Source organism: Narcine bancroftii, chromosome 3 (genome assembly GCF_036971445.1).
Source record: "Narcine bancroftii isolate sNarBan1 chromosome 3, sNarBan1.hap1, whole genome shotgun sequence".
Classification (NCBI taxonomy): domain Eukaryota; kingdom Metazoa; phylum Chordata; class Chondrichthyes; order Torpediniformes; family Narcinidae; genus Narcine; species Narcine bancroftii.
The window spans coordinates 355,957,729-355,985,068 of record NC_091471.1 but is presented as its reverse complement, the minus strand read 5'-3'; the positions used below and the strand labels follow the sequence as shown (position 1 = coordinate 355,985,068).

Below are 27,340 nucleotides of genomic sequence, written 5' to 3'. Positions count from 1 at the left end.
TGTCCTGCATAACTTGCATTAAAATTAATAAATGGCTGAGGGTGTTGTTCTTCAGGGATGGGTATACCCAGAATTTGCCTAAAAAGTCACTGCAACCTTTGGCAAAAAAAAAGAGTCCATTATAATTCACTGCTTGCTGGCCAAACAGTGCAGTTCCATCATTTGCTTTTTAAAAGCAGAATCTCACCTTTTCTGGTCACTGATTAAAGTGGCTGTATTTGAACATAGCCAATTTTAATTAAAAAAAATTACTATTAATAATCTCTGCTTCCACAGAAAATTAAACAGTTACAAGTGTGTGCTGTTATTTCTTCCTGATGTGAGTTGTTGGAAATTTAAAAAATGTCCTTTTCCATTTTTACTTTACTTTCAATTCTCTAGTCTAATAATGTCTTCTCTTTTCTTCTCGATATTCCTAATTTAAAGAAAAAGTACTTTTTCCTCATTACAGCCAGTGAATCAAAATTGCTTGTAAATTCAGAGTTTTTATTGTTGACATAATATTTGTATTTATTTGGACTCCCATCAGGTCAAAAACAGAAGAATACAGAGGCTGCAATATTCTTCCAAATAAAATTTATAATTTTCTTTGATTAGTACCAATTTAAGAAAACCTCTCAAAGAACATGTCTAATAGGATTTTAATTGAAGTGGGACTTCAGTGGAAGCCAGTAAAAGATCACTGAACAAAATATGAAGTGTCATTTTCAGTGAGCCAAGGAGACCAAAATAAAGAGAAGAAAGAGGTTCATCTTATTGATGTACTGATTGCAAAATAATTACTTTTTTGGAAACAACACTGATCTTGACTCTTGTATGCAAACTTTATACGTGCTGTTTGTTACAGCAGTAATTATAAGGAATTAAAGGTGCAATTATGTCTTCATTCAGTTGAAAACCTAAGATTATCTTTCAACTTCATTGCGACTGTGACTAATTTTTAATTGCAATTGTTGGAAATAATGCTAAGCGACCAAATGTCGATGATTTGTCTTGATGGAATAAGGAACCTTCACTAAGTTTTTTAATCCTCATTTTAAATGTGCAATTTTGAAAACCATAACTAACAAATTTTGATCCATTATTGCAGAAAATTTCATGTGATGTAGATAGATGGTCATCATTGTACTTGTCAATGTCGGGAAAAGTAATGCCTTGAAGATGAATCGTATTCCAAAGGTTAATTGCCTGTTCCAATCGTTACCAGTGCAAATCCCATTAACATATTTTAAGCAATTTGATAAAATTTGGAATGCTAAACGCCCACGCTTGAAACTTGATAAATTACAATTGGCAGTTGAAAGCGGTGGGGGGGGGGGGGCTTAGGTTTGCCAAAGTTAATGAGCTATTATTAGGCTTTTATTCTTAAACATTTGGCACATTGGCCACACCTTGGTATCATTGAGTTCAACTCTTCCTCCATTAGAACATTTGTCTATCAACTTACCTCCTGACACAAGATATCACCCAATTATATCTCGTGTGCATTTGTTCTGGAATAAATGAAATTCCTATTTGAAGCCCCATGTATTTGGATGAATCCAAAGTTGTGTATTAATAAGGCCGTTTTTTTCTGGCAAGGGAAAGGTCTAATTATAATCGTGAAAATTTAAAATCTTTTATTCAATTAATCCAACAGTATGATATCTCTAGGTCACAATTTTGGAGATACTGTCATGTGTTATACAACTTTTGGTTCTACACACAAGTTGCTACGATACTATCTACTGTACCAGCTGCATATGCTAAAGGTCACAAAGTCTCATTTTATTATTCAGCCGTAACACAAATCTCAGGAGTTAAAACTTCTGATGAGTCTTAAAAGAGTGTGGGGAATAGACCTGAGTGTGGTTTTTGAGACGGAAGAATGGGACAAAATTTGTAAAAATATCAAAATAACATCAAGTGTCTTGAGAGTGCGCCTCATTCAGTTAAAGATTCTGCATTGTTTTTTATTGGACTCCAGCAAGGTTGTATACATTTAGGGTTGAAAAATACCCCTGAATGCTGACGCTGTGAGGTAGATAAAGGGGACTTAGTGCATGTGCCTTGGTCTTGTCCCAGAATTCAAGAATTTTTGGATTATGATACACAAGTATATTGGTGAAGTTTCAGGTTTTCAAATTCCTTTTTGCCCCAGACTCTGTCTTGGGAGGCACACTTGGGTTATATACTCTCAAAATTGGATTCTGACAAATATAATGGTAGGAAGACAAATTATATTTTGAGATTTGAAGAATTTGAGGGACCATCATTTCAGGAGCGAGCCTCAGCAATGGCCAAAGTGGCAGCGTTTGATCGCAGGTCTTACAAACAGTTGTTGGCTGTCATATTTGTTTCTATTTTATGGATAAGTTTACATAACTTTAATACTGACTCAAGGGTTTGGGGAAACTTTTTTAAGGAACTCAATAAAATTTAAATTAAAAATAAACACCATGTCCTATCCAGTGTTTACAATTTTGTTTCATTACTCTGAATTGATTGTCAAAACAATTTAAAAACCCCCCCACCAGATTATACTTTGTGTCTTTTCCTCATTTCAAATTGGTTCTGAGCCTCTCTAAAGTAATTTCTCAGTTTTCATTGAGATGCAGGGTAATTCTCAATAAAGTTTTGGTGTATATGTTGTTCGGAGAGTTGGTAGATGGTTTTTGGGATGAAATGTTAAACTTGGGAGTTAAATCACTGGATTCAAAATAATTTTTTCTTCTCCCAATTGTATTTAAAATATATACTGGCATTTTAATTTTGAAAGTAAAGGATTTGTATTCATGTGGTGCCTATTTTTCCTGATTGTATATTCCAAAATAGTTTATAGTTGAATTTATGAAGTTGAGTATACCCATAATTACTGTTATATAAGAAATGGAGCCAATTTCTACACAGCAAGATTGTACCAATAACAATGTAGTAATGATTAATATCATCTGATTTAATGATTGTCTGTTTTATTGAAAGACCTGCTTTTTAGCACATTTATGAACATAAAGTTTTTGTGCTACATTTTGATGTTTTTAAATCTTACAGATCCATTATCCACAAGTCCTCAAAAAGCTTTGGAGAGCATTGGTGCTAACTTACAGAAGCAGTATGAAAATTGGCAGCCAAGGGTGAGTTTTCCACATTGGGAATATATTTGGCTAATTGCATTGAGACAAAATGGATTTACTCAATGAAGAGAAAAAAAAACTGCAAATGCTGGAAGTCTGGAATGAAAACAGAAATCCTCATAAACTCAGTTCGCATCTGGCAAGAGCAGTTTCGACAGATCCTGCCTGACCTGATTATTTCCAAAATTTTCAATTTTTAATCATTTTACAACGGGGGGATTTAATCATTAATGTACAGAATTGAGAGTGACGTTTTATGAAATGAAAATGAATATTGGGAGCCTTGTACAGGAGCTACTGGATTTCGCTGTGCTGAATTTTCACCAAGTGATGTTTTTGAGAGGCTTCCAATGTGTGTTTTTCCAGATAGCAATAATGGATTTTTGCTTCTAATTTTTGGGTGGTATTTTATGTTAATTATCCAATAGTCTTTCTCTATTGTTTTGCCTATTAGACTTCAAATTTAAGTCCTTGGTGCAGTTACAGATGCTGGTTGCATGCTGAAGACTGGTTTTGTATTTTGAGTGAAGACCATTCTGCTTGGTTGTGATAATGGAGTTGCTGCCCATTGGCAGAGAGTTTCTTATCTCTGCTGTGGTACATTCTAAAGATGTATCTGGTTGAATGTGGAATGACACCAGAATTGCTATATAATGATGTAGTAACACCGAGTATCAAATGCTACTGTGTCATTATTAATGAGATCAAAAAAGCTAGATGGCTGTCTTTCCTCTGTATTTTATGAAGGACTGGTAGGAAGTTGGTACTTGGCTCTGTCAGCTGTGGCAAGACTAGAGGGAGCATGGATGGAGAATAGCGGAGTGTGTGTCAGCCTGTGTAGATGTTCATAAACAAAATTAAAGCTGCTTTATTCTTCTAGATGGGGAAAGAGGTCAATAATCTGCATGGCTCATGCACTCATTTTGACCTGTGCAAGATTTTTTAAGGAACTGTGAAGCATAAATTTTAAATGCCTCTTTACCTCTGCATCACTTCTTTCCCAGTCACCTCCCCTTGCTGTCTCTCTCCCTTCTCCCTGTCCCCTTTCACATAGACATAATTGGATATGATAAGGGGAGAAGATAGAATTAACAACTTTAGTTGGTCTGGACTCTTTCCCCCAGCCAGCACTGTCTCTATTCTGGATTTTTTTTGCTCATCCCTTGAAGAAGGCCTCAGCCCAAAATGTCGACAATACACCTTTCTCTCCTATGGACACTGAAAGAGTGGCTGAGAGTTCCATCAGCATTTTGGTGTGTTTTTACTACAATCACAGTGTCTGCAGACTTGTATATTTCACATAATACAAATATTCTGCAAGTATCTTGCATGGTTGCGGCAGTGCACTCATAATAGGAATTCAGTCTGTCAAATTTTTATTGTGGGAAATTATAGGCATTTGAGTCAGTTTTGTGTGTCTTTGAGTAAAAGTGTTCTGTAATTCTTAACCTTATTGTCTTTGAATTAGCTCGAGCCGCTCTGCAGATGCAAAATCTAATTTATTCTCCAGATGCTGTCTCAAAAAGATTAAAATAAACTTGGTGTGTTTTTTCAGAACGTTTGCTGAATTCTAAAAGCAAGACAACAGTCATAAAACGTTCACCAGATTAGGCAGCGTCAGAAGAGTTAATGTTGATCTTCATAATTTGGAGAGTTAAAAATGTAACAGCTTTCAAATAAATACAATGAAAGGTTAGAGGAAAGGAAAAAAAGGGTTTGTGATGAGCTTCAAAGATAAAAGGCATGAACAAATGTTGGGTGACTATAAATAAAATTCTGACAATAGTTGGCAGCAAATGCTGTTTAGAAAATAAGTTGAAGATGGTTATGATTTGATGTTGAACTAATTTTTGACGTAGAATACAGTAATGCACTCAATTGAAAAGTAACGTGCCGATGGCTCAAGACCAATTGTAGAGGTGAATCTTGGAGTTGGGAAAGCATTAGTAAAAGGATTGGTTACTGGATATTTGGGGATATGCTTGCAAAACCAGAGGGATGCTGTGGGGGAGATGACAACAGCTGTAGAGAGCCAAGGCAGCAGGTTTGGTGGCAGAGGCTGGTGCGCAGCAGTAGGAACCTGACGACTGGGAGAGAGGAGTCCAGATCGGAGCCAGGATAGTTACAGGACAATGACAGTCATCCTGGATTCCCTTTGGGAAGCTGGTGTTATTTTTTTAATTTTAAATTTGATGTGCTTGTTGTCTGAATACTACTGTTTTAAGTTAAATGGCACAATTGTCAATCTTGTTTTCTGAACTTTTTTGTGAATCCAAAATGGCATGAGTGCGATGAGTTTTTGCAAACTATTCTGTATGGCATGCAAAATGAAGGTTTACACTATATCTTTGTACATGTGAAAATAATCAATTCAAAATTGAATGCTCCACAAAGTGCTTCCATAAACGTGGCTCATCTCTATCTATATGCCAAGCAATGGAGACCATTTATTGAGCATTGAATGTATTAGGTCAAATGAGCTGCGAGTAATTGTTATTTTGGTATCCTATTTGATGGGGAGAAATAAAAGGGCCAGGTGCTGCACTTCATGCTGTGGAGAAAGGTTCCCTGGCAAGGGAGGGATTAGGGAAACAGAAGATTGAGGTATCTTGGAGGGAATGGTGGCCTTTAATGTTGAAAGGGAAAAGGTGTTTAGTGGAGGCAGGAGTTGGGGGGGAGGGGGTGGTGGATGAAGAAAGTATATTCAGCTAGCCTGGAGGAAGTTTACAACTGGGAAACAAACCTTAGTTTGATTCTGGGGAGGGAAAGGGGTGATTAAAAACACTAAATGCTGGAGAAACTCAGCTGGTCAAATAGTGTCCTTTATGTAGCAAAGGTAAAAATATATAACCGACATTTCAGGCTTGAGCCTTCCATCAAGGTATGGAAGAATGCCAGCAAGCATCTGAACCAAAGGAAGGGGGGGAGGGGCAAAGGCAGGAGATGATAGGTGGAGGAGGGGACAGCAACAATCAGGGGGAGGAGGGCTGGATGGGATTGGAGAGGTAAGGGAGGGAGGAGAACTGGAAAGGGGAGGGGAAAAACAAGCAGATTAACATAGAGCAGAGAAGTCTATGTTAATGCCATCTGGCTGGAGAGTGCCCAGACATAAAATAAAGTTCTTGTTCCTCCAATCTACATGTGGTCAGGATGGGATAGTACATAAGGCCATGGACAGATATGGGAGGGTGACTCAGAATTGAAATGGTTGGCTGCTGGGAGGTCTCTGTTGTAGCGAGGGAGCAGAGGTGCTCAGTGAAGCGATCTAGCAAATTGCGACCTGTCTCCCTGATGTAGACAACCCCACAAAGGGAGCACCGGATGCAGTAAATCAGTCCTGTTGATATAAAAGTGACGTGTTGCTTCACTTGAAAGGCCTGTTGAGGGCCCCAGACAATGGCAAGGGATGAATTGTGGGTGCATATGTTGCACCCTCTGCTGCCACAGAGGAAGGTGCTGGGGGCGGGGATGATGGGGGGGGGGGGCTTATTGCACAAGGGAAGCATGGAGGGAGTATCTCGATGGAAGGCAGAGGAGCAGGAGAAGGGAAATGTCTCATAGTGGGATCCTGTAGTAAGTGCTGGAAATTCTTGCATATAATGTGTTGGATGCAGAGGCTGGTGGGGTGGTAGGTGAGGATGAGGGGGATTCTTATGTTTGTTGCATTTGGAGGCAGAGGGGCCCAGGGCAGATGAGCAGGAAATGGAGGAGGTGTGTGAGGGCTAAGTTGATGGTGGTGGAGGGGAAGCCACATTTGTGGAAGAAGGCAGGCATTTTAGAAGATCTGGACTGGAAGGTCTCCTCTAACTCTCACAACTACCTTGACTACACTTCCTCACGCCCCTGAAAGGAGATTCCATCCCTTTCTCTCAATTTCTCTGTCTCTGCTGCATCTTAATTAAAAAAAAATCCTCAACATTGGAGAGACTGGTGGCAAATTGGGAGATTGCTTTGCTGAGCACATCTGCTACAGAGACGTCCCAGTAGCCACCCATTTCAATTTGGAGTCATACTCACATGCCTTGTGTACTATCCCATCCTGACCACCCACAGATTGGAGGAACAACACCTTATCTGTTTTGGCACTCTCCAACCAGATGGCATTAACATTGGCTTCTCTGCTTTGTGCTATCCTGCTTGCCTTTTCCTTCTCCCCTTTCCAGTTTTTTGCAGTTCTTCCCACCCAGGCCTCCCTCCTCCCCTGATCACTGTTGTCTCTCCCTCCCTTCTCCACCTATCATCTTCTGCCTTTGCCCCCCCCGCCCCCCAGTAATTTTGTTTGGATGCTTGCCGATATTCGGCTTGATGAAGGACTCAAGTCAGTTATGAATTTTTACTTCTTTTGCATAAAGGATATTGTTTGACCAACTGAGTTTCTGCAGTATTTTGTTTTTAATTCAACCACTGTATGTGCAGATGTTTGTGATTTACTAAGGAAAGGGGTGGGATTGATATAGGTCCTGTCAACTATGGAGAGAAGATTTCTTGGTTGAAGGAAAAGGATGCCCTGGAAAGCAGGCTGAAATGGAAAGTAGCATTGCCAGAACTAAATAATATAGCTACAAGAGCAGGAGCCTTGGCATTAAGGCAGCGTGAGACTGGGCTTGTTGTAGATATTAGTCTGTTTCTTGTCACCAGTAATGGAGATGAATTAAATAAGGAAGGATAGAGATACAGATGGAGCGTGGGAAAATGAAGAAATAATAGGAATGACAAAAGCTGCAGTAGGAGAATATAGAATTTTAGAAATGAAATAAAAATACAAAATATTGGAAATATTGAGCAGATTTGGTAGCATTTGTTTAAAGAGATGGGATCAGGCTGAAGCTGCTGCATTGAAATGTTTTCTGTTACTACAAAAATCCAGAATAATTGATCTTTTAACTCGTAGGGATGATCATTTTGTTAAGATGAAGCCTTCTCAATGTCAACTATTATCAAGCCCTAAGAGTTTTGGAGAACAGCTTTTTTAAACTCAAAGGAATGGGAGATCATTGGATGGAAACCTTCAGAACTCATTTGATGCAATCATCCAGTGTAATTAAGATCATTAAAAGGAAATGAATCTTGAGTATTCAAATATTGTTCTTAAATTTACTGAAAGACCCCTGAGATTTTAAATCAGCAAATCCCTGCAGCTAAGAAATCTCAGAAAACTTTTCCCTAAATAATGGCCTACAACCAAATCAGTATTTATTATTACATTGAAGTGTCCTGAGGTGCTTCAGAGATAACGTAGAAGTTTGACAGGCTGACCCGGAGGAACATAAGGGTTGGTTTTGATGGGGGACTTAAAAGAGAGGAGTGGAGTGAACTCTAGACGTTTTGACTGCATTGGTATTAATATCGAAAAGGTAACACTTTTTTGGAACTCGGGAATGGGAATAAGAAGTGTACGCTGCTATCAATTTCTGGGGTTGGGACCAGATTTTTATTGATTGGTTAAAGCAGCACCTGGCAAATTACAAGGCAAGTAGAATTAGTAAAGCAATAAGGCCTGCAGTTAGTTTTGTTGTTTTGCACAAATCGGTAGATCAATTTTGCACTAAGTCTATACAGTAGAAAAGGCAGCAGACAAAGAAATTAGTAGATTTCCCTGTGAGGTGGAGAGAACAGAGATTGTTTTGAAGGATTGTTTTTTATCATTAGAATTTCAATAGTTTAATGAGCATTTAATATTGCAGAAGCTCTGGAATTGTTTTCACTTGGAATATGATGTTCTGTTTTATAAATAATTTTTCACCTCACAAATCCATGCAGTACATATTAATGAAATGGCAAAAAACAACTCAAATATCAGTATTTATTAAATAGCTGTTCCATTTCCGGAATTCTGGCAAAAACCATACCAGAAGGCTAATTCAAATATAATAAAAAATTAAGACCACGGATTAAGAAGATCTTTGAACTGAAACTAATTACTGTCCTTTGCATTGAAGATGTGCTTGAAATTGATTACAGCATTTCATGACATTTCCAAGTTTGGAAGAGGTAACAATACATTCAAAGGAGCATCAGAAAAGAGGTGCAGAAGGGGACCCAAGAAGGACAATACCTATTAAAACAAACATAGTTATCATGTGTATAGTTTAGGCAAGCAATTATTTTTATCCAAGGTGAGTGGTCTGGCCGGGGTGAGGGGAGCCTTTAGACACCCCCCACCTTTGGTGGGAGACAGATGGGTGGAGTGATATGACGTTGGAGATTCAGAAATTGAAAAGCATTGGTTCAAGGTTGGTAGAAAACGGAGACCACCCCCTGTCTGAGGAGAAGGAGAGAGATGACCCACGGGGAAAGTAATCACGGCGATGGACCAGTGAGGGGGCTCTGCGGCTGAAAGGCCAAAGCATGCAGTGGGCTGCTGTACTTGAGGTGAGGAACGCACTGAGACGGTGGGCTGCTGGAGACTGCTCTCGGGAGACTCACGGCGGACAGGTGGAGACTGAAAAGATATCAGCTATCAGAACTGGAATGCAAGGGAGTGCCAAAGGCACTGAAGAGTTCCTGACTGTGTCAGAATTTCGTATCTGCAGCTTGGTCGCTAATGGTTTGGACTGGACTCTGTGTGGCTGCGGAAGCACTGGAGGCGAATCTATGGATACTCGGTGACTTGTAGGGGGGCAGAGAGAAAGGGAGAGAGAGAGACTCACTTTTGTTTCTTTCTCTGACTGTAAGGCAATTTCTGCCTTACAGCAGGCAAAAGTAATTTCATGTAATGTAACATTGTTTCATTACAATGACAAGAAATTTAATCTTGAACAAAGGCAGAAGAATAATTAAGTTTTCAAATTCTTATTGGGCCTTTTTGATTCTATTTTTTAGTTTTGGTTTGAAAGAGGAAAAGTACGTAATGGTTTGCTGTTCAGGGTTTGACATTTATTGGTCAATGATGAAGTAACTTCTTGAATAGAAAATAGAAACATTTTTAATTAGTGTGAAATTGTTAATGGACCAGACCATGGGAACAGACACTTTAAACTACAGAAATGGGATTTGTTTGAAGTATTCTGACAGTTTGTGAAAGATTGACATGCAGTAAAAGAAATTATTTTCTCATTCTGAATATCAACAAAAGAACATTATTGAAAATGAAAGAACCTTTCATTGACATTGTTTTTCCAGGAAATCAGCTTCTCTTTTGAAGGATTAGGGAAGTTAGAACTGCCAGCTTACTTGCCGGGTACAATACTTGAAAGGATCATTTCTGCAAAATTGTTATGTTTGAGTCATGTTCAGTTACACATTCATTATACCATATCTAAAGCATAGTTGGAATCTGTTAAATTTGTGTTTTTTACAACCTCTGAATTCTGATTGGCTGAGTAAGAATTTAAAATTGACATTAAATGATTTGAGAGCACTCTGTTCGGATATAGGAGAAATAAACAATGCATTATGCTTGCAATAAATATCAAGTGTTACTTTCTGCTGTCAGAATGTGACAGTTGAAGCCAGAGAAGATGAGCTTTGTTCTTATTTGGATAAAAAATTTCATTGAATAATTCAAAACCTATTAATGATGATAACTTGGTCTAAAATCTATTTTTTGGGAGTTCTTTTTAAAAAAAAAATGAAAGGCACATTTGTTACCAGGATTATGGTCTCGACAGATGAAAATTAACCCTCTAGAATCCATTTCCCCAGTGAATTCACTTCTGCGATTCCTTAAGTGCCCTTTCAAAGAAAGTTCTTTTCATGTAGCATTCTTCAATGATAACTCGAGTTATAAAAGGCTTGGTTAATATGCACAAGTGTCTAGAATATAGTTTTAAATGGCCTTAATTTGTCACGTGATTCGTTGAGTTGCCAATTAGGACATCAATCTTCTGCAAATTTGTCTATGAAGTAAACCGTTTAATTTGGACAGTTTAATTTGGTGCTAAGGTGATGAAAGGAAGAGTGAAATGAAAATGTATTGCATAATTATATAAGCAATATTTTGTACAGGCTCTCACCAATAAATTAAAAGTTAATTGTCACATGTACTAAAGTGACATGGTTGTTTTGAGAGTACACCAGTTAGATGTCTCATACATAGCACAAGATGCATAACAAAAGTGCAGAGATACAGAAGGAGATTTTTTAGTATGGAGAGAAGAAGCCTGAAAATTGTAGGAAGGAAACGGTTCTTGAATCTGGTGGTACTTGATCTTGTATTTGTGAATCACCTTGCTGATTCGGAAGCAAGGAGAGGGTGGTTAAGGAGAATGTGGCCGGGGTGGGGGATGAATCTTTTAATATTAGCTGTTTTTCTGCGGCAGCATGGGTTGAAAATGGAGTTGATGGATGGTAGGAGGGTATGTCTGATGGCCTGAGCCATGTTGAAAATTCTCTGCAGCTTATTGTGGTTTTGGATGAAACAATTTCATACCATGCAGTGATGTAATGAATTGAATGACTTGCTGTCATGTGAAATAAAGTGCAAGGAAAAACTTGAGATTGCTGTCATGGAGGAGAACAGATAAATTAAAATGGAAAGATGAAAATGCTGCAATCAGGAATTGGAAAACAAACTGGAGGCAAAAAGATGCTCACTATTTTGGGTAAAGACCCTGCATCAGGGTATCTTGACATGAAATGTTGATTGTGTTTTTGCCTTCACAGATGCTGTCTGACCTGCTGAGTTCCTTCAGCAATTTGTGCAGATCCTTTGCTTTTGGAATCACAGTACTGAAGGCATGCTTACCATTGGAGAGTCTAGAGCAGTGGTTTTCAAACTTTTGCTTTCTACTCACCACCTTCAGTAATCCTTAAGCCATAAATGCTCTGATTAGTAAAGGATGTGAGTGGGGGAAGAGGTTGAGAATCACTGCTCTAGACCCAATTGTTACTGAAATATTTTGCAAGAGAAAATTGTCATTGGCCCATTTCCTTTGGAGTTATGAAACCGTGCACATAACAAGTCAATTAGGTACGATTAAAACAATGGTTTTCAACCTTTTTCTTTGCACTCACCCACCACCTCAAGTAATCCCTTGCTAATCACAATGGCATAGGGATTACTTGAGGTGGTAGGTGAGTGCAAAGAAAAAGGTTGAAAACCACTGGTCTAGGGAAGGCAATTATAGTCATGAGATAAGGATTTAATCATTTTAAGACATAGATGAGGAAATTCCTGTGGCAGGGAATTTGTCCATCTTGTATGTCTTTTTCTGCCCCAGAGGATTGTTGTATTCAAGGTAAATGGAGGATCTGGGTTTCTTCTGTGAAAGTGGATTTGAGGTATGGGATCATTTGTTTTTTTTACACATCTGCTGCATTCCAGGAAATTATTTCCATTTTCCCAGAACATGTGCTGTGTTTTTTTAATATAAATTTAAAAAAAGCTCGGAATGGGAATGAGAATGCCATTCTTGTTCTAACATTTTGGCTCCTCGATCCACCCCTTGTCAAATTCCCGGAACGTCTAAAGTAAACTGAAAGTATTCTGGGACCAACTCGGGTCAAAGTGTACTGTGTACCTTAATTTTCTTAGAACATAATTTTATTTGCTGCTGTCTGCTTTTTCCCGTGGCCCACTGTCCTGGCGGTCCACTGTCCAGGAGGTCCACCGTCTGCTCTCTCCCACAGCCCACTGACCTGGTCTGTCCCAGAGGTCCATTGCCTACTCTCTCTTGCAGCCGGTGGTCTGCAGTCTGCTCTCTGATGTGGGCTGTTAAGCCTAACACAAAACCTGACCCTAACTCTAGATTTGACTCTAGGTCTGCCAGATTGTGAGGGGCATTCACAAATCATTATTCCCATGCTCCTTCATACATTGTGCATGTATGTCTTATTAAATTGTGTGTGTTTCTTCCCATTGTTCGTGCATGTCTTTTATTCCCAGACTTTCTATTAATTGTTGTTTTAATAAAAGTAACATTTGATAGCAAACCCTTGTGTCCAGACTTCTCTCACTGTCCAGACACTTTCTCAACGCAACAATGACCAGTATGTGGACCAACAGCTTTACTGTTGGCAGTACTCCCCATTATCACCTTAATTTCAACCTGGCATATAAAACCAGGGGAATAGTTCCAAGACATTTTTTTTTTGGTGGGGGGGTGGGGGGGGGGAAACAAGTGGCTGTAAAATGCTGTTATACATGATGTTTGACAAAGAGTCTACTGTTGACAATAATGTAAGTGAAAATTATACAAGGTACTTTTTACTAGGCCTACAAACTTTCTTGGACATTCTAGGAGTTGGCACAGTTGACATTCGGATGACTTGCTGGAGTGATTTCTCCAGACTTTAGATGTTGCCAAACATTATATGCAGAGCTATTTAATCAATGACCTCATTGTTTAAAGATGGCTGATGACAGACCAGGATTAGTTATTTCAATTGGTTTCCTCACCAATTAGCCTTATCTAATGATGCCCCCCAAAGTTCCTCAACATGGTTATCCAACTGCACGAAAACCAACAAGATCAGGTCAGATACAACAATGAGCTCTCTGAACCCTTCTCCATTAACAATGGCGTGAAGCAAGGCTGTGTTCTCGCACCAACCCTCTTTTCAATCTTCTTCAGCATGATACTGAACCAAGCCATGAAAGACCTCAACAATGAAGACGCTGTTTACATCCGGTACCGCACGGATGGCAGTCTCTTCAATCTGAGGCGCCTGCAAGCTCACACCAAGACACAAGAGAAACTTGTCTGTCAACTACTCTTTGCAGACGATGCTGCTTTAGTTGCCCATTCAGAGCCAGCTCTTCGGCGCTTGACGTCCTGTTTTGCGGAAACTGCCAAAATGTTTGGCCTGGAAGTCAGCCTGAAGAAAACTGAGGTCCTCCATCAGCCAGCTCCCCACCATGACTACCAGCCTCCCCACATCTCCATAGGGCACACAAAACTCAAAACAGTCAACCAGTTTACCTATCTCGGCTGCACCATTTCATCAGATGCAAGGATCGACAACGAGATAAACAACAGACTCGGCAAGGCAAATAGCGCCTTTGGAAGACTACACAAAAGAGTCTGGAAAAACAACCAACTGAAAAACCTCACAAAGATAAGCGTATACAGAGCCGTTGTCATACCCACACTCCTGTTCGGCTCCGAATCATGGGTCCTCTACCGGCATCACCTACGGCTCCTAGAATGCTTCCACCAGCGTTGTCTCCGCTCCATCCTCAACATTCATTGGAGCGCCTTCATCCCTAACGTCGAAGTACTCAAGATGGCAGAGGCCGACAGCATCGAGTCTACGCTGCTGAAGATCCAACTGCTCTGGGTGGGTCACGTCTCCAGAATGGAGGACCATCGCCTTCCCAAGATCGTGTTATATGGCGAGCTCTCCACTGGCCACCGTGACAGAGGTGCACCAAAGAAGAGGTACAAGGACAGCCTAAAGAAATCTCTTGGTGCCTGCCACATTGACCACCGCCAGTGGGCTGATATCGCCTCAAACCGTGCATCTTGGCACCTCACAGTTCGGCGGGCAGCAACCTCCTTTGAAGAAGACCGCAGAGCCCACCTCACTGACAAAAGACAAAGGAGGAAAAACCCAACACCCAACCCCAACCAACCAATTTTCCCCTGCAATCGCTGCAACCGTGTCTGCCTGTCCCGCATCGGACTTGTCAGCCACAAACGAGCCTGCAGCTGACGTGGACATTTACCCCCTCCATAAATCTTCGTCCGCGAAGCCAAGCCAAAGAATGAAATGTCTGTTACATGTAATTTAGCATATTTGTAATTAGGCGAAGCTTTACAGCCGTGGGTTTCTTTAGATTTATGTTGCAGGCATTTGAGGCTTTTTGATGAGCTAAATTTCAAGGAGTACAAAGGTGAATCAAACATTATTCTTCCCAATTCTGATGAATGGTCTTTGACCTGAAACATTTAATTCACCTTCTTCCATTGATGTTGCCTGACCTGCTGAATTTTGAGTGTTTGTTTCAGGCAACTCGCTTTCTTTCCTTGTGCATAGGGGCATGTAATTCATCATGGTTCTAAGAAAACATTATTTTTCTCTGCTTCAAATTGAATTTCACACTTTCATCTGCCACAATTTTCCAGTCTCTGTTCACATCTCAACTTCCATTCATGTAGCCTTCTAATGTAAATGAAATCTCCTGTCTTCTACACCCCAGCTCTCCCCTGTTCCCTTTATTCAAATTATTAATGTCTCCAGTACAAATGCCTGAGAAACAGTAACTATCACATGACAATTCAAACGTGTTCCTTTTATCTTCTACCCACGAATTCTATATTTCAGCCAATTACTTCCTTATTTCACATGATCATTCAGATTAAAGTGAATATTTCCACTTAATATAACACTTTTTGTACAAAAACAATGTCCTAAACTGTAACATTAAATTGCACCTTAAAAGTTCTTGGGTTTTTAGTCTCTAAAATAGTGGAAGAACCTAAGATTGCTATTGGAATACAAAACTGGAGCCAAGTGGACTGAATGTCTTTTAATTCTTTGAGTTTAGAAGAATGCAAGGGGAGCTCATTGAGACAAAGTTCTGTGTAAATGGGTTAGATGAAGAAAAAATGTTTGATGTTGGGGTAAGTCAAAAACAGTGTAACGAACAACCAGAAGCAATTTAGGACTGAGATAAGGAGAGACTTCACCAAGAGTTGTTAACTTGTGGAACTCCCTACCACAAAGTGTTGAGGCTAATTGGCTAGATCTGTTCCAAAGGGATGTGGCCCTGTGGACGAAAGGGATTTAGGTGTATGACACGTATGATAAGCCATGATTATGTTGAATGGTGAAGAGTCAAAGAGCTGAATGGCCCACTCCTGCACCTGTTTTCTGTTGTTAACATTGTCATCGAAACCATTGTGAAATAATTTATTGTGGATGCAGCTGTGACCCATGTCATGCAGATTACTTTTTGGCTTTTTCTGCCATTAATAGGTGCCATTCTTGATTATTAGGTGTTTTTTGTGATATCTTTGTAATCCTGTGGAACTGAAAAGATAGTTCAGTTGACCCACATAATTGAATATGCACTGTGGAGAAACAGACTGGAGTCATTCCCTGCTGCTTTCCTTGTAATAAATTCTTTAAACTGTCCTTATTCTGAAAGTCAGTCCAGGCTTTCCCATTACTTTATGTTCAGTGCAGTAATGTGTTAAGAGAGCTGTATAGATTATTTATGTGAGATATAACGGAGTTGCCATTCTTTCAGAAGTGATCAGGAATTTCATCACAGCATTTTAAAGGGAATAGAAATGTTTGAAGATTAGATTAAGTGTCTTCTGGGTTTTGGATATAGTTGAAAATTGAAACGAGAACAAATTTGCAGTGGATTATTTCAATACAAAATGTGGTTTTGTCTCCTCTTTTCATGATTTATAAACCACTTGAACTTTTGAGGTGGTCGTTTTCAACTAGATTTGAGTCTACATGAAACAAATCAAGGTTTGAAGTTATAGATTAAGAAATAAAAATTTAAATTTGGATGTACAGCACAGTAACAGGCACTCTGGCCCATGAGCCCATTCACCACCCCCCCCCCCCCCCCCCCAAATTTTCTTGTCGGTTTTTAGAGAGAGATTCATTGTACTCTGGCACCCACAACTGATTCTTTTTTTTAATCAACCACTTCAGTGTCTTGCCGAAGAAACCTGCCCCCTCAGGGTTCTCCAGATGATAACCTCTTTCTTTCAGGTCACCACAGTTCCTTGTTGTTTAACTTATTTCAAGTAAAACATTAGACAACCAGTCCTCTCCTTGCATGAACCACAAGGGCTTTGACCAGGCTGAACTAAGCACTCACATCTTCCAAATGGGGTTTTTCACAAGCTGTTGCTACTGACTGTAAAATTACAGAACGTCTCTCTCTCTCCCTCTCCCTCTCCCTCCCCCACCTTGCAAAAAACATCAGCCTCTTAGAACAACAAACAGCACTCCCAGATGGCCTGAGGCTCTTTTGCAAAGGCTTTTTGAGCCAGCCTGTCTATCTTAAGCAGAGCTCCAGTATTTTAAATGAGATCTGTTTTCAAATGTGTTTGTATGTGACCTACACTAAAAAACCTGCCCCAATTTATCTCCCAAAAAAGTTTCTATAATTGTTAGGTCTGCTTTGTTCATGAATGAGTGAGACAAACACCAGACTGAGTCGAAATCAGGGTTCTTTGTTCTTTATTACCGGATTGTAACACTTGCAACTAACAATGTTAGTCGGAGAATGCATTCTGCCGTTATCAGCAAAATGGTGATTTTTTTATACCCTTGGATACGTGCTTAGAACATCATCATATCATTACTTGTCCAATGACTAAAACTGTTGCTATCCTTTCCCTGCTAGCTTCCTGCCTCTCAATCCATCAATGTCTCTCTTATCTTGTAAGTACAAGGATGCATTCACATCTTGTTACAGCCCTGCACAGGGTAACTCCTTACACATTCCCATCTCATGATGTTTTACCTTACATAATCTATCACAATTTCATCTTGAAATGAGTCCTTCTCTTGTGTAATAATGGTATCACTTGATGAAGGATTATTTGATGTTAATGTAGATGGGAGTTGTGATTTCTATGGATTAGGTTTTGCCTGTTGCATAATGATGGATGCCAAATCTAGTTATTTGAAAAAAATGTAATTAATTTCCATTGATGATGCTGTGTGAATCAGAGGAAAGATTTGGAATGTTATCCTTGTAATTCTTTGAAAAATAGACTTCTATTTGAGCCAATGCATGGTCTTGAAGCAATCCCTTTGATCCCATTATTGCACTCATTTCCTTATAATATATTCTTTCATGTGCCCAGATTCTTCTACCACGTGCACCAGACATAATTTATGCGAGCCAATTAAACTACAAAATAGTGTAATTTTGGGATGTGGGATGAAGCCGAAATACCCAATGGAAACCCAAGTTCTCACAGGTCAAACAGCGCACCAACAGCATTCAAGATCAAGAGGTAACTGGTTACTGGAGCCTTGAGACAACAGCTCTGCTGTACCACTGTGGTTTATGGTGGAGAACACAAATTTGGTTAGTTTAAAAACTCCAACCATGGTGCTTAAAAGGTAAAAGTTTCCTTGTACAAACTGGCCATAGTTTTAGGATTCCTGAGTTATGTGGTTTGCACTCTGGATTTCTGAAAAGAATTTTTTGGCTGGATAGAAATAGAATACTCAATGATTGATCCATGTACAGCCCTTCAAACATAAGCTTTCACAGTTGAATTGTCAGTTAAACCGCCTGCTTGGGTATAAACGTGATAGCTGAGCTCACTTGAATCGAGGCATATTAAATGATGTTCTAGCCTCGGCTGATCTGAGATGTGCATAAATTTGGCCTGCATCTAATCCACATACCTGGCAGCTGCAATGGACTTGACCTTCTAATGGGCTGAATTTGACCCATTATTTCCATCTGAGCAATTTAAAATTACAATGTATGAAACTTTGCTCTTGAGAGAACTACTTTCCAGATGGACTGAGATAAATTATTGGTTCATCAACCTTGGGGATGGTGGTTGAAAAAAATGCATGGGCTGTAACATTGGATTTCCTGTCAGGATATCCATACTGGTCTGTTTGATTCATCTAACATTGGGTACGGCTATGATGTATCTGTAGTTAAAATATTACACAGTTGAACATTGTTACTATAATTTGGAACCCATTCTAAAGTATTGAAAGCCTATATGCCTAATATAAAAGGTTATATTATTAAAGCTTCACCCCACATCCCAAAATTACACTATTTTGTAGTTTAATTGGCTCGCATAAATTATGCCTGGTGCACGTGGTAGAAGAATCTGGGCACATGAAAGAATATGGGCATGTTTGTTGTCAACTTTGTTATCAGGAAGCTGATTTTGTGGCTTGCAAGTGTCCTGGGTAAACTTGTACCTTTCACTTTGTTCGTTTTAGATTGGTCACAGTGTTTGAGCTACTGAAAGAAAATAGACACACACACCGAGAGCACTTCAGTTTATACAAATCTTTATTACAAATTTTAAAAGCTGATAACAAATTGCAACATGCAAGCCCTTCCCAATTATACTGGTCCCAACTGCCGAAGCGGAGCAACGACCGCACACTTGTAGTAGGTTGTCGGGGCACCGGTAGCAGCCCCCGACCGGGACGTTGGCTGGACTCTAGAAGTTCTTCTTCTTGCTGAGAGATGTTGCCACCTACCTCTTGGAGAGTCTCAAACTTCAGCAGTGGGACCATGATTTATATTACCCAAAAACTGTTTACCCAAGCACCTATTCCCAGCACAGAAAGAAAGATAAGCGAGCAAGCTAGCATGCCTAGGCTTATATCGAATAACGTAATTTTCGGCTTATCATTTTGAATACAATGGTTTATTTTGCATCAAGGTTAAGCCTCTGACAGTCTGTGACCAGAACAAGCAGGAAGATTAAATGTTCTTGTTACACAGATGTCCTTTCTTCAGATAACAGCATCTCTGGCCCCTCGGTAGAATTTAGCTTATGTCTGCTGATTCTAAAAACAAGCAGGTTCTCAGCCGTGCAGAAGCAAAGGTTGCAAAAGTAAAAAACACAGTTTAAATCTTCCATAACAGCAAGATAACAAAGTCCACTGTAATGCTGATACCTGGGAGAATGTTTTGGAGGAGATGGGGAATAATAATGTTTCTCTTCCTTCCAACAACCCCCCTCCCTCCAATGCAATAGGGGTGCCATATTCTGCTGGTGTAGCCAGATATCAAACTATCAAAAATGTTTCTAAATGCATCTAATGTTCAGAAAAATTGAATTCAAAAAATTGTAATGCTATATATAATTTTTAAAACAGGAGCAAACTCAGAATTCTTTTAATATAATTTAAATAAACTCAATTTATCAACATATAGAAGTACCAATGAGAGAGGATGCAATACTTGATCTCCTATCGGGGAACCAGACAGGTCAGGCGACAGAAATATGAGTCGGTGAACATTTTGGGTCCAGTGACCATAATGTCATTAGTTTGAAGTTAATTATGGATAAGGATAGGTCTGTCTGGTCTTCAAGTTGAGAAAGGATCTAGGAAGAGTGGAATGGGACAAGTTGTTTTCTGGCAAGTATGTGTTGAGTAAGTGGAAGGTCTTCAATGGTGAAAGTTTTCATTTTGCATGTTCCTGTCAGGATTAAAGGCAAAGTTAACAGATGGGAATCTTTTGTTTTCAAGGGATGTTAGCAATCTGGTTAAGAGGAAGAGAGGGGTGTAAATGAGGCACTAGAAGGGCATAGAAAATGTAAGAAAATACTTAAGAAGGAAAGCAAAAAGAAGACATGAGGTTGCTTTGGCAGTTAATGTGAAGTTAAACTTACAAGTATGTTAAAAATAAAAGGATAGTAAGAGACAAAATTGGTCCCCTAGAAGATCAGAGTGGTTGTCTGTGTGTGGAGCCTAATGAGATGGGGGAGATCTTGAACAGTTTTTATTTGCATCAGTATTTACTCTGGAAACTGGCATAGTATATAAGGAAGGAAGGGAAACAAGCAGTAGTAGCATATTATGTATGCTTTCACACTGAGATCTCAATGAATTGGCATGTCAACGACTCATGTTTAAAGCTGGATCGGAGCATTCACACTGAACCAAGAAAAGCCGGTTCAGTGTAACCTTTTACACATCCTAGGTCAAAAGGAGGCAGGACCTGCAGCTTTATAGCGTCGGAAAGCAGGTAACCCTTTCACACAGGAGCCAATGTGAAATGCATCGGCTCTGATACTACCTACCTTGGCAGGGCAGCACTAGGATGAAAATGCCCCTGCTCCCCCATACCACGTTGGTCCTTCTCACACAGGCAGGTGAAACAGTAAAAAGGCGATTAAACACTGGCTTTCAGGGGCAGTGTGAAAGTACCTAGAAATTAGAGGAGGTGGTGCTTGCTACCTTGCAGTGAATAAAGGAAGATAAATCCCCCGGGTCTGTCATAATATTCCCTGGACCTTGAGGGAGATTAATGTAGAAATCTTAGAAGGCCTGACTGATGTATTCAAAATGTCCGTGGCCACACGTGAGGTGCCGTAGGATTGGAGGATAGCTCATGTTTTTCCATTGTTTATATAAAAAAATCTCCAAAAGTAAACCAGAAAATTACAGGCCGGTGAGCCTGATGTTAGTAGTAGGTAAATGATTGGAGGGTGTTCTGAGAGATTGGATATAAGTATTTGGACGGCCAAGGGCTGATTCAGATAGTCAGTAAGGCTTTGTGTGTGGCAGATCATGTTTAACAAATTGTAGAGTTTTTCGAGGAGGTTACCAAGAAGGTAGATTAAGGAAAGGCTGTGGATGTTACCTTCATGGACTTTAGTAGTAAGGTCTTTGACAAGATCCCACATGGGAGGTTAATTCAGAAGGTTCAGACACGAGGAATCCATGGAGAGGATGTAAACTGGATTTGAAATTGGCTGAATTGGAGAAGACAGCGATAGTGGATGAGTGCTTCTCAAACTGGAGGCCTGTGATTAGTTGTGTGCCTCAGGAATATGTATTGGGACTATTGTTGTCTATATCAATGATCTGGATGATTATGTGGTAAACTGAATCAGCAAGTTTGCTGATGACACTAACGTTTGGAGGCGTTGTGGACAGCAAGGAAGTCTTTCAAAGCTTGCAGAGGGATCTGGACCAACTGGAAAAATTGGCCAGAAAATGGTAGCTGATGGAATTTAAAGCGGACAGAAGGACAAACCAAGGTAGGGCACCGAGGAGTGCGGAGGAACAAAGGGATCTGGGAATACAGATGCACAATTCCCTGAAAGTGGTGTCACAAGGAGACAGGGTTGTAAAGAAAGCTTTTAGCATCTTGGCCTTCATAAATCAAAGTATTGAGTACAGGAGTTGGGATATTATGGTGAGGTTGTATAAGACATTGGTGAGGCCAAATTTGGAGTATTGTGTGCAGTTTTGGTCTCAAATTACAGGAAGGATATCAGTAAGATTGAAAGAGTGCAGAGATTTACTAGGATGTTGCTGAGTATTCAGGAATTGAGTTACAGGGAAAGATTAAACAGGTTAGGAAATTGTTCATTGGAGTGTAGAAGAATGAGGGAAGATTTGATAGTTTACAAAATTGAGGGGTATAGACAGATTAAATGCATGTAGGCTCTTAGATTAGGAGAGATAAATACAAGAGGGTGAAACGGGAAAGGTTTTGGGGAACTTCACTCAGATGATGGGAGTGTGGAATGAGTTGCCATCTAATGTGGTAAATGCAGGCTCACTCTTAAGAATAAATTGGATAGATGCATAGATGGGAGAGGTTGGGAGGGTTATGGAATGGGTGCAGGTCAGTGGGATTAGCGGAATTATGTTTCGGTACAGATTAGAAGGGCCAAATGGCCTTTTTTTTTGCTGTGGTGTTCCATAGTTCAATTTTTTAAAAAAGTGTCAGTGACCTTGCATCTATCTAGCTGGTTGCTCACAGCAACCAGATGAGATGTTTGGAACTCTTTCCAAAGGAAAGTTATTTGAAACACTGACATTGATTTCATTTAAAACTGAGTTGGCTGGGATTTTGGGTTAATAAAATAATCCATTTAAATAATGAGGCTCAACTATGATAAATGTGTTAGTTGGCCCATTTTGGTGCCTAATTCTTGTGTTCATTATGTTGTAATGTTCTTTGTGAAAATGAAGTTATTCTTTTTATACTGGATCTCATGGAGCATATATTAACCAGTCAGGTGTCCCAGAATAGCAAATGGGGAAATTGCCAGCGAAGGGCCTACAAAGAGATTGAGACTTTCCTGTTGGTTCTAGAATTTATCTTGGTCATAAATGCACAGAAAAATGCCGATGCTATTATCTAGAATTTCGGCATTTCCCACCACAATTTTGTCCAGTGGTTAAGAATGTTTGAATATCTGTTTTCCTAGCAAAGCTTCAATTAAACTTTTGAATGTCCCCAGAATTGGGTGAGAATCCTAGAAAAAAAGCAGGTGGAAATGACAACAGATTAATGGGAAAAAAAACCTCCAGATGATGAAATCTGAAACAAAACCAGAAATGCTGGAAGTACGCCAGTGGAGCACCATCTATGTAAAGGGTAAAGAGAAACTAGTTAGTGCTTCAGGTCAAAGACTCTTCATCAGAACTGATTCAGTCTCTTTCACCATGTTCACCCTCTTGGTCTCTGCAGATTAAAGGAAAGTGGTTTGTTGTAAATGCCTGAGGCAATGGAATTGTCAGTTTATCTGGCAGACAGCTAGCTAAAGAATTAAGATTTGCATTGTGAAATTTCAAACTGTTGGCTTCCCAGAGGGCAGATTGAACATTATTGCAGTGAAATTTATTGTTGATACTTTAAAGTTGAAATTTATTGTTAGAGTACATACATGACATCACATGTAATCCTGAGATTCTTTTTCCTGTGGGCTACTAATACTTGGTCTAATTTGAACTTCAAGTAAATCTTTATGTAACAAGGACAGTACAATAATTTAATCTTTCATTTTATTTTAGGTGAAAATAAAGTTTGAGAAGATTGTTGAGTGCAAAGAAGGCAAGCAGTTTTTACAAGAGTATATTTAAAAAAAACCTTTTCCTTTTGCATAAGGTATAATTTGCATGCAGTGGATAAAAATAAATTACTTTGTAGTGACCTTCAAAAATAGTTTAAATGAGATGTGAACAACAGGATCAAAGCTATTTCGATAGCACCATAAGCACTCAACTGCAGCATGATACATTTTACTGTTACAAAAAATAATATTCATCACATCACCATATAGACACTGATTTTTAACCTTGATGTCAAATTTTAAAGAAAAAATGTCAAATGCTTTCACATAAGATGGAGTGAATTGTTCCATGTTCTTGCCAGCCATCAAGGCTTGTATGTCAAATGAGCACTTTGTTAGGTTGATGACAGAAATAGTTTAAATTTTACTATGAGGTATAGATGTAGAAATCGTGGGAGAGTCCAGGACAGGAGGATACAACTTCAGGATTGAAGGGCATCCATTTGGAACAGGGATGTGAGGAATTTCTTCAGCCAGAAGAGGGTAAATCTGTTGAATTTGTTACAACAGGTGGTTGTGGAGGCCAAGTCATTGAAGGCAGAAAATGACAAATTCTTGATTAGCCAGGACATCAATGGTTACGGGGAGAAGGCCAGATTGTGGGGCTGAGTGGGAAAATCGACCAGCTCATGATTAAATGGTGGCAGACTTGATGGGTTGAATAGCCCATTTCTGCTCCTGTGTCTTGTCTTGTGATTAATCTGGCAAGGAAGATTTTAAGATGGAAACAAATATGAAGTTGTGTAGTATTTTGTGCCTTCAGTTGATGAAATCCAGACTGCAGGGTGTTTGTTCATAAGAGTTGTTTTAGAAAAATTATGCCCTCTTAATTTTTTTGATAAAATGCAAGTTAATTTTGGCATTGCGTATCATCACTTGGAGGTGAACAAGAAGTTTGCAGTTGCTGGGGTCAGTGCAGTACACGAAAGTGATTCAGCATGCCGTGCAGCATCCATGGAAAGCAAAGGCAGTCGATGTTTTGAAGAGAAGGAGCTAAGAGATGATGGGGAGTGAGGGCAGAGGAATGAGGAAGGTGACTCACCGATAGGGAGACACGGTTGGCGTAGCACTTAGAACCAGTGCCAGCAATAAGGACCAGACTGGAGTTCGAATCATGTGCTGTCTGTGAGGAGTTTCGATGTTCTCCCCAGGTCTGCGTGCGTTTCCTCCCACCCTTCAAAAACATGCTGGAATGTAGGTTAATTGGTTGTAATTTTGGTGGCACGGACTCCTAGGGCCAAATTTGCTTGTTACCTTGCTGTATGTTTAATTTAAATAGGAGAAGGAATGGGCTGGGAATTTGGAGGAAGGAGGTCCAAGGGATGAGAGAAAACCTAAAATGAGAGAAGAGGTGGATGATCTGAAGATGGAGGTCAATATTGATGCTGCCTTGTTGGAGACTGCTGAGCTGGAATAGAAGTTGATCCTCCAATTTATGATTGCCCACAATCATGAGACCTTGGACAGACATGTCAGTGTGGTAATTGGGTATGGAATTGGAGTGGTGGTACTGGGTAGTCCTTGCTGTTGCAATGGGCAGGAGCGAAGGTGCCCAATGAAGTGATCCCCCAATCTGTTCCCAGTGTAGAGAAGGCAACATCAGATGCAGTCAGTAACGCCTATAGATGCACAGTGGAGTGTTTCTTCACTTGGAAGGACTATTTGGGGCCCAAAATAGCAGTGAGCGAGCAAGTTGTAGGTGCAAGTGCAGACATATTGTGCTCAGAGAGATGAGCTCCGGGCGAGCAATTGGTGGCAAGGGGCGAGTAGACGAGGGAGTCACGGAGAGAGCGATTCCCAACAGCAAGTGGATCGGGAGGGGAACATGTGTCTAGTGATGGGACTGTACTTTAGGTGGGAAATTGTGGAGAATATGCGAAAGCTGGTGGGGTGGTTGGTGAGGGTGAGGAGCCACACTTTTGGAAAGAGGAGGACATCTCTGATGTCTCCTGGAATGGAAAGCCTCATCCTGGTAATAGATGCAGCAGAGACGGAGGAAGTGAGAAAAAGGAGTTTTTTCTGTGGGTGGTGGTGGGGGGGGGGGGGTGATATCAGCAAAATAAAATACCATTCAGTAAATGAACAGCTTCTGCAGTAAGGAATATCACATCAAGACATCAAGCTTTCCCTCTTCCAACCCCCCCCCCCCCTCAAGATTTGAGTTGGGGATTTAGCAGACAACTCTCCACATTGATGCTGAATATAATTAGCAAAATGACTGAATGTTCCTCATCATGTTCTTGGCTATTTCACAGTCAATAATATTTTATCTATTTGTCTATTTGAATATTGATCTTTCCTATTCTTGGGGAAATTGCTTTTGTGAGGTGATGGGGGAAGCCATTTGATGCTTGTCACGTTTCAAATTTGATTTTGTTTATCTTTGTTATTATGCCGAGAAACTTGTATTCTTTGACTTTTACGTCCAAGTACGAATTGAAATGTATGTGATTTCTTTTGCCTAATGCGTTTCGTTTGTTGGCTGAAGGGAGAAAGAAACATAAATCTGTTCTAAATATAGTGCATCTTGTGGAAAAAGACGTATCTGTGAATTTAAAAAAATGTCAATGCAGCATTCCATGCAGGCACACTGTTAATCCATTATAGATAATTTTAATAGTAAAACAGGCAAAAAGAAGAAGTAAAATTGTTAGAAAAGTACATAACCAGACCAGAGAATTATTGGGGTCTCTTTTATAGGTAACTTAGTACATATTCAAAGATGGAAAGTAATCCTCAAAATGGTAGTTGCCTAAAAATCACATCAAAATGCACTATTTTCTGATTAGGTTTGCAAATTATACAAAGCTGGTAACAAGTGTTTGTGTGAATTTTGAGGTTCTAGGACTCCAGCAAAAATCGAGATACATAGAATGCTGTGTCAGGATTACTTTGTTTTCTTTCCCCCTCCAAAAATATAAAAAATTAAAAATTGAATACTTTTTTTCCCCACATGCTGCAGAAAGCTCTTGCATTTTACAAGTTGGAAAATACTGCTGTTCTCGGGGCCAATTTCCCCCAGTTTCTCTCCACTTTTGTCTCGTGTCCTCTGTAAACATGTCTTGGCCATGAGTCCATGTCTAATTTTATTCCATTAAACTGCTCCTCACCAATATTCCTTCTCTTCTTGCTCTCTTATTAGCGAATGTCTTAATTCTCATTTTAAAAAAACAATTAACCCATTACACTTTCATCCCATCTGTAAACTTTCTTCCCCTCTAACTGATGATCTCCCAGTTTAATGCTACCTGACCAGTAGCCCAGTGTTTCACTTACCATTACTTCTTTCAAGCTGTACCAAGAAGACGGTTCTGATCAAGATACAATTACACTTGATTAGCCAGATTAATGGAAGGAAACCTCTTCATGAATAGTTCTGAAACCCAGATGATGAAAAGGATATTGTAAAACGTGTTAAGTGTTTCACAATATTTTGTTGAAAATATTCTGGTATAATTAAATTTTTGCTTAATTCAAATAATTAATTATTCCAAATTACCATATTTTGGCATACAGGTTGAGTTGTAAAACCCTTAAAAATCTCTTTTTAAAAAAAAAAGAGGTGTCGACTTATGCCAGATGTACTTTTGAGACCTTAAATTCACTGAAAAGAACAGATTGACGCCAATTTGGCGTTTTCAATTGATGTTGGAAGCATCTCTCCACCACCAGTACTGCTGCTCCCCAACACTTCCCCACTGCTGGACCTCACCATATCACTCCTGTCTGGTAGGCTAATGATCCTGCTCCATGGGCCGTTTTCATTGCTGCCTAGTAGGC

At 39.6% G+C, this 27,340-nt stretch overlaps 1 protein-coding gene across 5 annotated transcripts in view; it reads left to right on the top strand.

The window, feature by feature from the left end:
- rptor (regulatory associated protein of MTOR, complex 1) overlaps nucleotides 1-27,340 on the top strand; it is a 339,346-nt gene that overhangs the window by 35,026 nt on the left and 276,980 nt on the right. For all 5 annotated transcript variants that reach the window (XM_069929956.1, XM_069929955.1, XM_069929957.1 and 2 more), the window contains exon 3: nucleotides 3,031-3,113. In XM_069929956.1, the coding sequence (XP_069786057.1) occupies nucleotides 3,031-3,113 (83 nt within the window). The remainder of the gene's footprint in view (nucleotides 1-3,030; nucleotides 3,114-27,340) is intronic.